This window comes from Oncorhynchus tshawytscha, linkage group LG14, assembly GCF_018296145.1.
Source record: "Oncorhynchus tshawytscha isolate Ot180627B linkage group LG14, Otsh_v2.0, whole genome shotgun sequence".
NCBI lineage: Eukaryota > Metazoa > Chordata > Actinopteri > Salmoniformes > Salmonidae > Oncorhynchus > Oncorhynchus tshawytscha.
The window spans coordinates 35,982,534-35,997,167 of NC_056442.1; the positions used below are offsets into that span (position 1 = coordinate 35,982,534).

Consider the following 14,634-nt stretch of genomic DNA (forward strand, 5'->3'; position numbering starts at 1 on the left):
TGATTCTGTACACACACACACACACACACACACACACACACACACACACACACACACACACAAGCACACGCACACACACTCTCCAAGCTGTTTGGATGTGGGCTGGCTAGTGGTGAAATGTAAATCGGTTTCAGATCCATACTGGCCCAGGGCTCTTTCACTGATCTATTTTCTGCTCAGCTGGCTTTAAATGAAGTTAAAATGACTAATTAAAACGCCCACAAGCTTTGGAAACTGGGAGCGCTACAGCCTAAATGTAGTCCTCTTTCAACTCTCCCTGTACAGCTGCACTAGTCCCAGTGCTGTAGCTAGCTACAATCACCTCATCTGCAGATTTCACCTCATTTCAGATATTTGACATTTATCTTGGAAACAAAACATTTCAGCACACTATGTAGCCTTTTCCTAGATGTAGGTAGGTGATGTACTGCAGTGCTGTCCTTGGCTGAGAGAGGCATTTTAAGGACAGTACATTATATGTTGTGTGTGTTTGTGTGTTGTGTTCTGTGACAGTGTGTCCAGTGTGTTGTGTTCTGTGACAGTGTGTCCAGTGTGTTACTTTCTGTGACAGTGTGTCCAGTGTGTTATATTGGGAGATTGCGCGTGATTAGGGAGGAAGAGAATATAGTGCATTGTCTTGTGCCGTCAAAGGCATGGAGTGTGCTCTCATCCATAAACCATCAAACTGTCTCCAGACGCGGCTGCAATAGTCCTCCATCAAAACACTTTGTCTGGCATACCAAAATACGAGCCAGCATTGAGCTGAATACCAAATCAGCCCATTAGAGCTATGGCGCACTGGCTCCTTAGCAACCAACAGAGGGTCTAAAGGCTGCTATGGGCTATACGACAACACACAATGACAATGAAATAAGATCAAACTCTTTCTTTTTGTACAATACAGAGGCTATATATTTTGTTCATGAATACAAATTAGATGAAAGAAGGTTTCAGAAATCTATTTGTAATGAAAGATCAAAGTATCTAAATGATGTGTAACAGGCCTATATTACACACACTATAGCCAGTATGTCTCACCAGGTTATACCGATGCAGACAGGATGAGTAAAGGAGAGTAGCCGTTTGCCAACTAGCAGAATACTTACTGTATGTCGTGACCTGATGCAACTATCATTCAGATCATAGAGTTCCAAACATGGATTAAAATGTTTCTACTGTGAGAGATCAGGTAGTTTATGAACACAGTTTGGAGAAAGGGAACCTGTCATCTGTCAGCCATCTGTCATCTCCTATCACTTTTACAGGGATCAGAGGAAAGACAGATCAGAAGAGAGGAAAGCCAGGGTATAGCAGCATTGTTTCTATTCTTCCTTACATCAGAGTGGGGTTTCTGTTTATATTTTTGTTTCATTTTTAAGCCCTCTCTCCGCCTACTCTCCTCCCCTTCTCCTGCTCTATTTTGGATAAAGTGGCTGGGAGAGCAGTCAGGTCTGATTAAGTCGGCGTTTGGGTACAGTGTGTTCCTGGACACACATCTGCGAGCGAGCCATCACACACGCTTCGGAGCACTGGCAGAACACCCAGGCCTGCCGGCAGCTGATGATGTCATCACTCAGAGGGACAGCGCTGGCGAGGAGCCAGACAGACTCTCCGAAAACACACACACACACACAGATTCACAGTGAGAAGACAAAAGAGAAGACAGAGACACTGAAGATCTGACACATGCAGAGACAGTCTCAGACAGAAGACAGATAGGAGACAGACAATAAGGGGAATACTCTTTCCTATGGATCCTTTAAGATATATATACGTGTGACATAATGAAGAGGTACATGTGAAAACAGTACAGCTCTATCAGGGGTATTCTGAATGGAATTTACTTTGTTATTATCATCATATGACAGTGTTACCTGAGTGAGAGAGCATGTGCATCCTGAGCCGTACACTGTCTATGAAGCGTTTGCCACAGAACTCACAGCCGTGTCCCTTCTCGCCTCCACTGTGCAGCTTCCTGTGGGGACAGAGACAAAAGGACTGTGATGAGCCAATGACTGAGGTCTCAAAAATAGCAGACAATAGCAAAAATGTTTTTGTGCATTTTCTGAAGGGTTTTCAAAAGGCAGCAACATCATTGTCCTTGTACAGAACAGCATGTTTAATTCCATCCTGAAAGTATCCCTCTCTGTGTACTGCTGCATCATTAGAGTAAAGAGGTCTCTAAGAGTCGTGAGTCACACAGTATCACACTGTACAAATACAAAAGGAGAATGGGATAATTTTAGAAAGCACAATACAAATAAACGTGCTTACACCCACGTACACATACAGACAGACAGAAGCACAGGCACCCACATACACATAGACACAGACACCCACATACACATAGACACAGACACCCACATACACATAGACACAGACACCCACGTACACATACAGACAGACAGAAGCACAGGCACCCACATACACATAGACACAGACACCCACACACACATAGACACAGACACCCACGTACACATACAGACAGACAGAAGCACAGGCACCAACATACACATAGACACAGACACCCACATACACATAGACACAGACACCCACATACACATAGACACAGACACCCACATACACATACACATAGACACAGACACCCACGTACACATACAGACAGACAGAAGCACAGGCACCAACATACACATAGACACAGGCACCCACATACACATAGACACAGACACCCACGTACACATACAGACAGACAGAAGCACAGGCACCAACATACACATAGACACAGACATACACATAGACACAGACACCCACACACACATAGACACAGACACCCACATACACATACAGACAGACAGAAGCACAGGCACCAACATACACATAGACACAGGCACCAACATACACATAGACACAGACACCCACATACACATACAGACAGACAGAAGCACAGGCACCAACATACACATAGACACAGACACCCACGTACACATACAGACAGACAGAAGCACAGGCACCAACATACACATAGACACAGACACCCACATACACATAGACACAGACACCCACGTACACATACAGACAGACAGAAGCACAGGCACCAACATACACATAGACACAGACACCCACATACACATAGACACAGACACCCACGTACACATAGACACAGACAGATGCACAGACACCCACATACACATAGACACAGACACCCACATACAGACAGACAGAAGCACAGACACCCACATACCCATAGACACAGACACCCACGTACACATACAGACAGACAGAAGCACAGACACCCACATACACATAGACACAGACACTCACGTACACATACAGACACAGACACCCACGTACAGACACAGACAGAAGCACAGACACCCACGTACACACACAGACACAGACAGAAACACAGACACACACGTACGCATGGAAATCAAGACACACACTCCTCTCGTAACTAGTACAAAAATTTAAAAAACTGACTTGCCACTTTGCCTGCAGCAAACCCCATGATATCATATCACACACGTCCAGCCATGCGAGGCATCATCTGCATTGTTATCCTCATATCCCACTCTGCAGTACAATGGTCAGACAGCAGTCCTATAGACAGTTCTAAACAGACCACAGTCAAATAATAGATGATCTAATACATAGTACCAATAAAATATTAGGTCAACAAAACTCTTCAATTAAATCAAGAACACCCGTTACATCAAAATAGAATAGAAAACAAGAGGATTTAACAGAAAACTAGGGAAGTGATCCACTATAAACCAGACACCTCATACGATTCCCAGCTTTCTCCTTTAGATAATTCACTTAATCAAAGCTGAAGTTAAAGTTCTGAGAAGGTGTGCTATGCCCTAACGAACTTCTCTCTCCCGGTTCTCTCCACAAATGTCAATGTGACTAAAGTGGATGATGCTCAGTGACCTGTCTCCTGACATGGACTAGTTTCATTACAACACCAGCAGTCACCAGAAGGACTGACTCCTCCAACCTTCAAACCTCTGCCTATCTCCATGACTGAGCATTGGCTAGCTAATACCCTGCTGGATGTTCTGTCATCAGGCTCTTTCAAACACTGGAGTGGCACAGGCCTGAAATGTCAACCATCTGCGTGGGAGGAGAAAGGGTAGAAGTTGGTGCTCTGACACTGATGATGGCTCGGTTGATTGATTTAGCAATGGTACCTGAGGACCTGTCTGAAGCTGTTGTAATGTCATGAATAGCACTGCTCACAAACTAAAGCTGAGCTGGTGTAGCACATGTCATCAACAGAGTTATGGGAAAGGTGACTCATGAGTTCACAATAATCCTACAAGTTATAAACCCACCAACCTCTAGTCTAAACCCACCAACCTCTAGTCGACCTCTAGTCTAAACCCATCAACCTCTAGTCTAAACCCACCAATCTATAGTCTAAACCCACCAACCTCTAGTCTAAACCTACCAACCTCTAGTCTAAACCCACCAACCTCTAGTCTACCTCTAGTCTAGACCCACCAACCTCTAGTCGACCTCTAGTCTAAACCTACCAACCTCTAGTCTAAACCTACCAACCTCTAGTCTAAACCCACCAACCTCTAGTCTACCTCTAGTCTAAACCCACCAACCTCTAGTCTAAACCCACCAACCTCTAGTCTAAACCCACCAACCTCTAGTCTAAACCCACCAACCTCTATTCGACCTCTAGTCTAAACCCACCAACCTCTCGTCTAAACCCACCAACCCCTAGTCTAAACCCACCAACCTCTAGTCTAAACCCACCAACCTCTAGTCTAAACCCACCAACCTCTAGTCTAAACCCACCAACCTCTATTCGACCTCTAGTCTAAACCCACCAACCCCTAGTCTAAACCCACCAAGTCATGAGGCAGCAGTATAACTGTCAACCAGTGGCTTCTGCCTTCCCATGCTAAGAAGCCTGCTGATCCCTATAGAGGCAGGCTACTCTCCCTCCTCACTAATGCAAAGGAATGCATACCAAATGCACCCAGAGACAGTTTTAAGTATGAGTCATATCTAATTCAAAATAATCATACAGAATTGTGAAATTTAGAAACTTAGTAAACAGCTTCATTATGCCACACCATGTATGCTAAGTGGCTAACAAAGACCCATTTCATACCTCTCATGAAGTCCCTCTATTCAGGCACAAGAGCAGGTGTCTTTTTTAAACAAATGAAGATATTCAATATCGTCTTTCCTTTGAAGTCTTTTAACGTATTAAAAGTTAATGAAGACAAAAAAGACAAAAAATCACCAACCTTTAAATTAGAAGTTGTGTACTACAATGTATCTCTTCCTGCACATTCTAACAAAACATTTAACCATTTAGCATGAAGACTCCAGACTCACCACACACATACACACTCCAAATCCCTCTCTCGGTCTCTCACAGACCTCCTAGTGTATAGCGACCAGATAGAGCACTTTGTAGGAGAAGGGGTGACACAATCTAATTGCATTCCACATTCAACTACATTTACTTGCCGGCACTCTCTGACAAAATAGTTCCTTCAATGATACCTTGAGATCCATAATACCTAAAGACACCCTGGAGATATAACAGTGAGTTGAGTATGCAGTCTGCAGTCTGTACTCTACCTGTGTTGCTCCATGGCCTCTCTGTTATGCAGCTGGAGACCACAGTCCCCACAGCTCTGACTCTGACTCTGGCCCTCCCGCCTCATCCCTGCTGCAAACTGGCCCAGCCTGCTGAGGATCTCCCTGTGGAGCAGGCCCTGGGGCAGCAGTCCCCCGTAGGCCCTCAGGTCCAGGGACATGGCTAGGGAAGGGGCCACCGACATGGGCATAGGCAGCCCCACCTCCCCTATGTGATTGGAGGGCATGGATGAGTAGAGGGAGGCCAGGTGTTTCTCAGCCAGCCCAGGGAAACTGTCCAGAGGAGAGTTGTTCCCCACTATGCCCCCCTCCTCTTGGCCCGAGTGCTGCTCTCTAGCCGAGGTGATGACACTGCCTCTTTGGGGAGTCCCCGGGCCCTCATCTCTGGGCTGGTCCGATTCAAAGCCTCCCTCCCCTCCGCTGGAGGACCGGCCCTCGTAGCTATTGACTTCATCCACCTGCATGTTATTGTCCTCTGTCTTTATCCTCTTAGTCAGAGGCAGGGAGGGGTGCTGTGCTCCATTGAGGCTGTACTGTAGTGGAGACTGACCCAGGCCCTCCAGACTAAGCCCTCCAACTTGTGTGGGACTAGCTACAGGGAGCCCCATAGGTAGTCCCCCTGGCATAGAGGGACTCCTGTCAGTCATGTGGTACAGTGCCAGGTGGTGCAGGGTGGTGGGGTTGATACCACCCTCCTGCATGGAATGCTTCTTAGAGATTAGCATGTTCCTCCAGTGCCTTGCCCTGCTTTGTTCACTCTCTCCAGACCCGTGGTTCCTCCCACTCAGACTCAGGTGGTCCTGCTTCTCCTCTGACTGGATGGTCTCCAGAACCTTGAGGCACTGCTCCTCCAGGTACTCAATCTCCAGGATCTCAGCGGCGTACAGCAGGTCATCCAGGTCCTCGGCCGTGGCCTGCAGTGAGGCCGTGTAGGCGTACTCCAGGATCTGCTGGAAGGTCTTGGGGGAGAGGAAGTCGAGGGCGTAGCGCAGGCTGCTGCGGTGGAACAAGATCTCAAACATCTTGCTGGTGCAGGCCAGGACGGTGCGGTGGGCCGGGAACTCCTGGCCATCCACCGTGATGATGACGTCACACAGCGTTCCCGACAGACGCATATGATTGGCCCTGTGCAGGAGCGTGGCGGGGAGGGTGGGGTTGTGGAGCTGGAGAACACCCATCTTAGTCAGATGATCCGTACAGCCTCGGACCCTCTCTGAGCCCACGCATGAGGTGTGTTCTATCCCACCTGCTTTTCCTTCAGTGTGTCTATAAGTCTAAAGGGAGATACAGAAGAAACCACATTAAATATTCAAATCTCAGATCATGGCAATGACAGTACAATTAATAGTGAATAAGAATGGTCTGGTTGATTGCCATGTTTAAATGATGTCTTATGTCAATATGTTGCATGTTCAACAATTGCAGAGGGAAAGAAAAGTAATAATATTTTAGCATTGGCTGGCCAAATGTCAGGCACTGAGTTGAAATGTTGATATTGTATGGTAATGTGTCACTATAGGGAAATACTCTGGAAGGAAACACAGGAGAATTATAGATTCCCTAAATCCAGGAGTGCACCATGAGGTCTGTTTGATACTAGTCAAGCACTGTATATGTCTATACAGTACATTCGAAAGTTTTGAGACCCCTTGATTTTTTCCAGATTTTGTTACGTTACATACTCTTTCTAAAATGGATTAAATTCTCAATTTCGATTCTCATAGCAAAGGGTCTGAATACATATGTAAACAAGGTATTTATGTTTTTATTTTTAATAAATTTGCAAATTTTTCAAAATACCTGTTTTCGCTTTGTCATTATGGGTTATTGTGTTTAGATTGATGAGGATTTAAAAAAAAATCCATTGTAGAATAAGGCTGTAACGTAACAAAATGTGATACAAAGTCAAGGGGTCTGAATACTTTCTGAATGCACTGTATGTCATAGGCTGCAAGTGGACAGAGCCATACACTATCACATGTGCTGTAAATGCATTAGTACACACGCACTTTAACTGTATTTCTGCAACAGGTAACACACGGATGCATGTACTTTTATGTCTATACTGTCTATAAACTGAGCCACTCGCTGATATGGGCGCATATGGATTGCGTAAACGATTATAGATGGGCTACAGCGGGAACACTCCTGAATACATCGATCTAATAAGTTACTACTATCAAACCACGATTACATTTGAACCAAATGTTAGATTTAGAAAGGTGAAAAATACCGTTCACAATCACACACATTTGGAGCGCTTTTTTAATGTTTGTATGGGTGGCCACTCCTCAACCAATATAGCCTACGATCATAAAGATAAATGCTACGATAAATAGTTCCATGATTATTTGTTATATTTTCTGACCTTCAGTGACCACTGACCCATATACACTTAATGGATAATGCTGACACTCAGCCTGGGTAGTTCCGCAACAGAGCGCATCAGGTGCTAACTATGCTCTGATTGAATCACGAATTCCTACCCCAAAACACCAACATGTACATTTATCTGGTCACTAACGCTCTAAACATGAAATAATTCAATATGGCCATAGTGTTAAACTGTAGGGGAGCAACACATAGCCTGGGCGCACAGCACGGCACGGCTTAGTCACGTCTCTCTTTCTCTGTCTGATCGTATGGCGGGCATACTAAGCAGTCAAGTTTTTAAATCCGTTACAGTAACGGCGGGCAAACTTTAGCCCCAATAACGTTTTTGGAAACGCGACTATGCATATAAAAACAAACACAAATGGATTGCCATTTAGTGAATATGTCAATTAATAATTCAGCATTGTCCATAAATTGGTAACATGGTGAAGAATAGCTATTTCAGAAAGTATTTTCGATTCACCTGTGCAACGGCAGTATTACTGCAATAGAGAACATTGAAAGACAACTATTTTGCTATCATTCATGCCCCTTACCTTAGCGGCCTGTTACGTCCTCACTCAGCCGACTGCGTTATCATTCAGGCAACATCATGGTAAGGCATTTCACAGAACCCGCTCCAAACTCATCCACACTCCAAGTAGGCAAATTGTCACCCAGGCGACGTCACAGCTTTGAATGATTGTCCTCTGTTCCCGGTTCTATCAAGGCTGGAAAGAGAGACATCTACAGGGCAGCAGTCCTCACGACCTGGTTTTTGGGCAGGGTGAATGAAAGTCAGTTGTCTTTGGATCCAGATGCAATTGAAAACAACTAGTTAAATTTTAAAAAATACTGGTAGGTCTGTCTGGGTTATATGTATCTGCCCTTGCTCTTTACAATTATATTAGTCACTCAAGTCTCGACAGAGGAGCAAAAGGAGTCACTAACTCAGGGAATCCAGCAACACCAACTCATTATCATACCCTATTACAATCTATCATTTTCCTATCTCTTCACGTAATGTAGAAGGTAATAATTTAATAACCTTAATCAAGGAGTTATTTGATATATTACCTTATCATCAACAAGGACATTGATATAATCTTGCTAAATATATTACATTTGCAAATTGTCAATTCATGCCATCTAGTGCTCACTATTGTATATTACATCTACAAACTCCATCAGAAAGAGAAGGGCACACTAATAATATAATATCATTGTAGAAAACAATGACTTGCCATAAAAACAACAGTAAACAGGGTGAGGTTCCAAAACCATGTTTATTTTGTAAATGGGTTAGTACTCTGACTGTAGACCGCTGAGAGCAGAACGGTCCACTGGGTTTGACCCAGTAAAACCAAGAGGCTCCAGTGATAGGGGACGGGGTGGGAGGATGACAACAGCAGAGGGTTGTATTGTACAGGTTCTGGCATGACTGTCCTATTCCACTGACGTACTGAGGGGAATGATTGTTTACATGAAAGTGGCAGAACAACATAGAGTATTAACATTTTGGAGTGTTGTTTTCTTGTGTTGTCAAATTACCACCCTGCCCTCCATCTCTGGTATTATAAAGTCAACAGGCAACAAGCTCATGATGCCTGCTATTGTACAAAAACAAAATCAATTCAAAGACAACATTACAGAACACTTGAACAACAACTGGGGACTAAAATAAAGCGTTTTATAGGCCTGAACAGACCTCATTCTGATAACTCCCTCTCATAACTCAATATGAAACTCACATTGCCTAAACAAACATAGGCACGTCTGTTTGGGTTTCTGTTACACATATCTGATAAAGTACCGTTTGTATTCATCATGCCCAAAACTCAACATATCTCCCCAGGCTGTGTTACAGACTGCACTAGACCTCTGTGTGATGGGACATATCAACAACTCTATACTGTATATACATTTGCTGTACTGTTTTCATAGATACAATATAAAAAGAATATACAGGTAAACCTTTCACGACAAAGCTATGCAGATATTATTGAAAGTGACGACAAGACAATCTATTGACACAGTCACAGTGCACAAGCTCGCAGTCAGGAGTGGAAAAGAAACCTTTCCATATAGAGTACAAAAACTGCTTTAAAAGATTTTTGCTTCAAAAACACGATTTTAAATGATAAATGTCAGGCATTTTCTTTGTTTTCTTGTGAATATGATAAGATACTCATCATAGTTGATGTTAAAACAAGGAAGTGGTGGTGCTTGGGTCATGATGAGACATTCACTTAGATCACTAAACGTTATTCTCTACAACCTTTCTCTGTGAGAACCACTGGATCGGTTGCACATGGCTCGATCTTGTGTTCCATTGTGAATACCGGTACAATATTAGCTCAATACGTACTTCTGCATTTAGCACAATACAGTATTCATTTCCTGAAACCCCAGGTAAGGCGAGTTGAAGACATCTCATATGATAACTCCTGATACATATCTATAATAATATGGCTTTCTCTGAAACCCAAGCATTCCCAGCAATGTGGGCTGCTAGCTAGAAATAACCCTACCTTCCTTTCTGTCTGTCTCTGTCACTCAGAGCTTGCCTTGGAGCATGGCGAAGTGGTGTTAACCAAATCAATGAACTTCTGTTTGAAACATTGAAACAATCTGTATGATAACCCACCCTAATACAGACATAAAGAGTAAAACAGTCAAATGTTTCAAACAAAACATTAAGAACCATTTGCAAATCAGACATGCAAACAAACTATTCGATGAGACTATTCGATGAGACTAGCCCTCAAACATTTGAACAATGTAACATGGAAATAATAAAATAATGTCTACATGGTCAATCTCTTCAGTATATATAGACTGAGTGTACAAAACATTATTCTCTTTCCATGACAGACTGACCAGGTAAATCCAGAAGAAAGCTATGATCCCTTTTGATGTCAATTGTTAAATCCACTCCAATCAGTGTAAATGAACAGGAGGAGACAGGTTAAAGAAGGATTTTTAAGCCTTGAGACAATTGAGACATGGATTGTGTATGTGTGTCATTCAGATGGTGAATAGGCAAGACAAAATATTTAAGTGCCTTTGAAGGGAGTATGGTAGTAGGTACCAGGCGTGTGTCAAGAACCGCAATGCTGTTGTGTTTTCACACTCAACAGTTTTCCGTGTGTATCAAGAATGGTCCACCACCCAAAGGACATCCAACCAACTTGACACAACTGCAGGAAGCATTGGAGTCAACATGGGCCTGCATCCCTGTGGAATGCTTTCAACACCTTGTTGAGTCCATGCCCCGATGAATTTAGGCTATTCTGAGGGCAAAGGGGGGTGTAACTAAATATTTGGAAGATATTCCTAATGTTTTCTACACTCAGTGTTATGTTCCTGAATAATCCATTGTTTTTCCTCACTGAAAACAATTATAACTCTGAGTAGTTGTAAAAACTAGAATTTTGCCTCCTATACCACTTGAAATCACTCAAATGGAATTCTTTAGTGTTCCATGTGTGTAGCAAAACACATCATACGTGAGAATAAACATGTTTGCACAATCAGATCGTGCTCTAATGGACTCTATTGCACAGACACATGTTGCTGTTCTGGAAATGCAGTAAGGGCACTGGAAAGAAAAACTGCTGCAGACTGTAATGAGTGTTGCTGCCGCCGCCATCTTGGATGGGCTGAGGCTGCCCAATCATGCTTTGTTGTCGCTGGCGTTTCTCTGTGTGACATTGTTGTGTTCTGTGGTCACCTCTGACAGGGCTGTCTTCACCTCAGCCTCCTCCGCTTTACTTTTCTCACCTCCAAATATCTTCCTGCAATGGAGAAAATGTTAGAAATGAACAGTCTACCTGCAATGTACTAGAAAAACAACAACATTCCTAAGAAAACCACAACTGCTGCGTTCAAACAAAAAACACCCCAAATAGACATTTACATTCTATCAGACGCTCTTATCCAGAGTGACTTACAGGATACATTAGGGTTAAGTGCCTTGCTCAAGGGCACATCAACAGATCGTTCACCTAGTTGGCTCTGGGATTTGAACCAGCAACCTTTTGGTTACTGGTCCAACGCTCTTAACCGCTACTTTTCTAATATATATTTAGACAATAGCCATAGGTAGTAATTGTTAGACGATTGATACCAAAACAAGTAATATAATTACAGAGCACCTCTGAGTCAAAGTGATAGAGCAGTACTAAGGACCACTTAACAACCAAATGATTGTCTGTTGCAGTGTCTGCCCTACCATTGAATAGACATTAGGCAGGGTGAGTGAAAGATCTAGTCTTCTGGCCCTATCCCCAGCCTAAGAGCAGTACTAATGCCCGGCACTATCATTACAAGACTTACACAACACACTCTACAAGGGGAACCATACTACTACACAGTACTTTACTACTCCACACGACGCTACACACACACACACAGCCACACAACCACTACCATGGCAATGACTACAGCAATTGTCACCATTACACAGGTCTCATTAATGAACAATTATCACCACTGTTACCACAATTGACTACTACAATTTCACTTTACTTCACAAGACAAATGGAAAGGTGGAGACTGAGTGATAATAGAATAGTAGATGACTGGGAACACAAAAACATTGACACGTATAAACCTCTAGAGGGAGCCATACTCGTCGTTGAGTGGAGCAGCCTTGGCCAGACTGTCTAACTCCTCCAGAGCTGGGGGGCTTGAGGCCTGGAGGTCTGCCCCAAACCCGTTTCCGTTAGCCAGGGGGGAGGAGGATGAGGAAAGGCCAGGTGCAGTGGAGGGAGTGGGACTACTCTGAAACCTAGTGGGCTCTACTGGGGGAATGGAGGGACTCTCAGTCTCCACCCCATTGGTCAACTCTAACTCTATCTCTGGGGTTTGGGGTGCTGTGGTGGTGGGCATGTGGGGGGTCAGAGTGGGTGTTGGGGTGTCGTAGATAGTAGAAGCCAGTGTGATAGTGACCGTGGGGGCAGCAGGTGTGGCAAAGCTCGGGGCAGTGGAAGCATTAGGGGCAGGTGTGGTGGGGGCACTTGTGGGAACTGGAATACTAGTGAGAATGTCTGGGAAAACAGGGGCACATTTGATTGTGTCCTCGTGAACGATAGCAGCAGTTATGTCAGCATTGAAGGCAGTAGTAGGAGCACTAGGGACAGATGTGGTAGTGGGAGTGGGGTCTATATTAGGGGCAGGAGTGGGAGTGTCTTTGGTAGTAGAGTCAGGTTTGTCAGGGTCAGGGACTGGTGTACTAGAGCCCAGGACAGTAGGGGTAACAGGAACAGGGGTAACAGGGACAGGGGTAACAGGGACAGGTTTAGCAGTGCTGGTGGCAGTAGGTGCAAGTTTAGAGGTGGAGGTGTCAGAGGCTGGGAAAGTGAATGCCATAGGAGCAGGAGAGGGGCTGTCTAGGGCAATAGGAGAAGCTTTCCTGGTGTTTGGACTAGGAGAGGCAGTGGAGGGGGCAAGAGAGGGACTTTCCGGGGCAGATTTTCTGGGGGCCATGGTGGTGGAGTGGGTAGGCGTGGGGCTCTTGGGAGTGGGAGGAGAAGGAGCAGGTCTGTTAGAGTTTCGACGCCTAGGTGGTATTGGAATAGGGGAATTTTTAGGAGATTTAGGGCAATCTGTGGCACTAACAGCAGTGGCATACATTTTGTCCTCTGCTCTAGGAGAGCTGTCTCCTAGAAGGTCTAACAGGGGGGCTACTCTAGCTGTGATGTCAGAGGTGGAGATGAAGGGGGTTGGGGGGGCTGTGTTGGACTCTGGGGTGGGTGCCGGGGCGGGGGCAGGCAGGGGGTCAGTAGCGAGGGCAGACAGGCTACAGGTGAGAGCGGTGCTCTCACTAGAGGGGCTGTCCTGGGCGGGGTCATAGGTTGTGTTGGCTGTGTCAGAGATGGTGGCTACAGACGAGAGGGTATCCAGAGCCAGGGCAGCAGTGTGAGCGGCCAGCCTGGGAGAGAGAGCAGGGAGAGAGCAGAGACACACACACTAGACAGTGAGGTGACTGGGACCCGACGTGGGGACTGGGGAGGAGGGGTGGAGAGGAGGAACAAGCAGGAGGTTCGGTTAGGGGTGGCTTGCAGTTAGATATCACACACAGAGCAGACAACATCAACCAGAGAGAAAGGACACACAAGGGGGTTCCATGCAGTGAGGCACATCAAATAACAAAGGACACTGTCCATGCACAGACTAACATGGAGAACATGTAGGGTCTAATGAACTAAAAACAGGTCTTTCTAATGGAAAGGATCACTACACACAACCACCTGAAGGGTTGAATTGTAACAGACACTCATCTCATGTGACTCCTGTTTTTAATGTCTCAGTTTTTAGGTGGGCTTCATCAAGTTCACCATATACAGGAATAAACCACAGTGGATCTATCCACGTCTTTGACTGGTAGCGATTCAACCGTGATATCGAAAAGATGAATCTCCTGAGAAATATCCTGAGAAAAAACTATTGTGGCAGCAAAGAAATAAACACCACTCCCCAAAAACAAACACACAAGAAACTACAACACACACAAGGGGTTTTCACACCGCATGTTGTTAGACCAGGGCTATCCTTAATGCTGGGTTAAAACTAGTTTAGGGTTAGCTAACCCTCCTTTCACGCAAGCATTTGTTAACCCTGGGCTAAGTGCAGTGTGAATGTGACTATAGAGAAGTTTCAACAAAAAGT

The 14,634-nt window shown here is 44.7% G+C and overlaps 2 protein-coding genes across 15 annotated transcripts in view; both read right to left on the reverse strand.

Moving 5' to 3' along the window:
• LOC112267428 (zinc finger and BTB domain-containing protein 16-A-like) overlaps window positions 1-8,653 on the reverse strand; it is a 29,815-nt gene extending 21,162 nt beyond the window's left edge. For both annotated transcript variants that reach the window (XM_042297443.1, XM_042297442.1), the window contains exons 1-3: window positions 8,520-8,653; window positions 5,572-6,863; window positions 1,875-1,975 (exon numbers count right to left, since the gene is read on the reverse strand). In XM_042297443.1, coding sequence (XP_042153377.1) covers window positions 1,875-1,975; window positions 5,572-6,767 — 1,297 coding nt within the window. In that variant the 5' untranslated portion in view covers window positions 6,768-6,863; window positions 8,520-8,653. The remainder of the gene's footprint in view (window positions 1-1,874; window positions 1,976-5,571; window positions 6,864-8,519) is intronic.
• Window positions 8,654-10,931: 2,278 nt separating this feature from the next.
• The window catches only part of LOC112267126 (neural cell adhesion molecule 1), a 115,175-nt gene continuing 111,472 nt past the window's right edge, over window positions 10,932-14,634 (reverse strand). For 11 of the 13 annotated variants that reach the window (XM_024445226.2, XM_042297435.1, XM_042297428.1 and 8 more), the window contains 2 exons: window positions 12,596-13,897; window positions 10,932-11,759 (listed from right to left, as the gene is read on the reverse strand). In XM_024445226.2, the coding sequence (XP_024300994.1) occupies window positions 11,639-11,759; window positions 12,596-13,897 (1,423 nt within the window). In that variant the 3' untranslated portion in view covers window positions 10,932-11,638. Of the gene's footprint in view, window positions 11,760-12,577; window positions 13,898-14,634 lie in introns of all 13 variants that reach the window. The other 2 variants (XM_042297433.1, XM_042297434.1) reach the window with 2 other exon arrangements.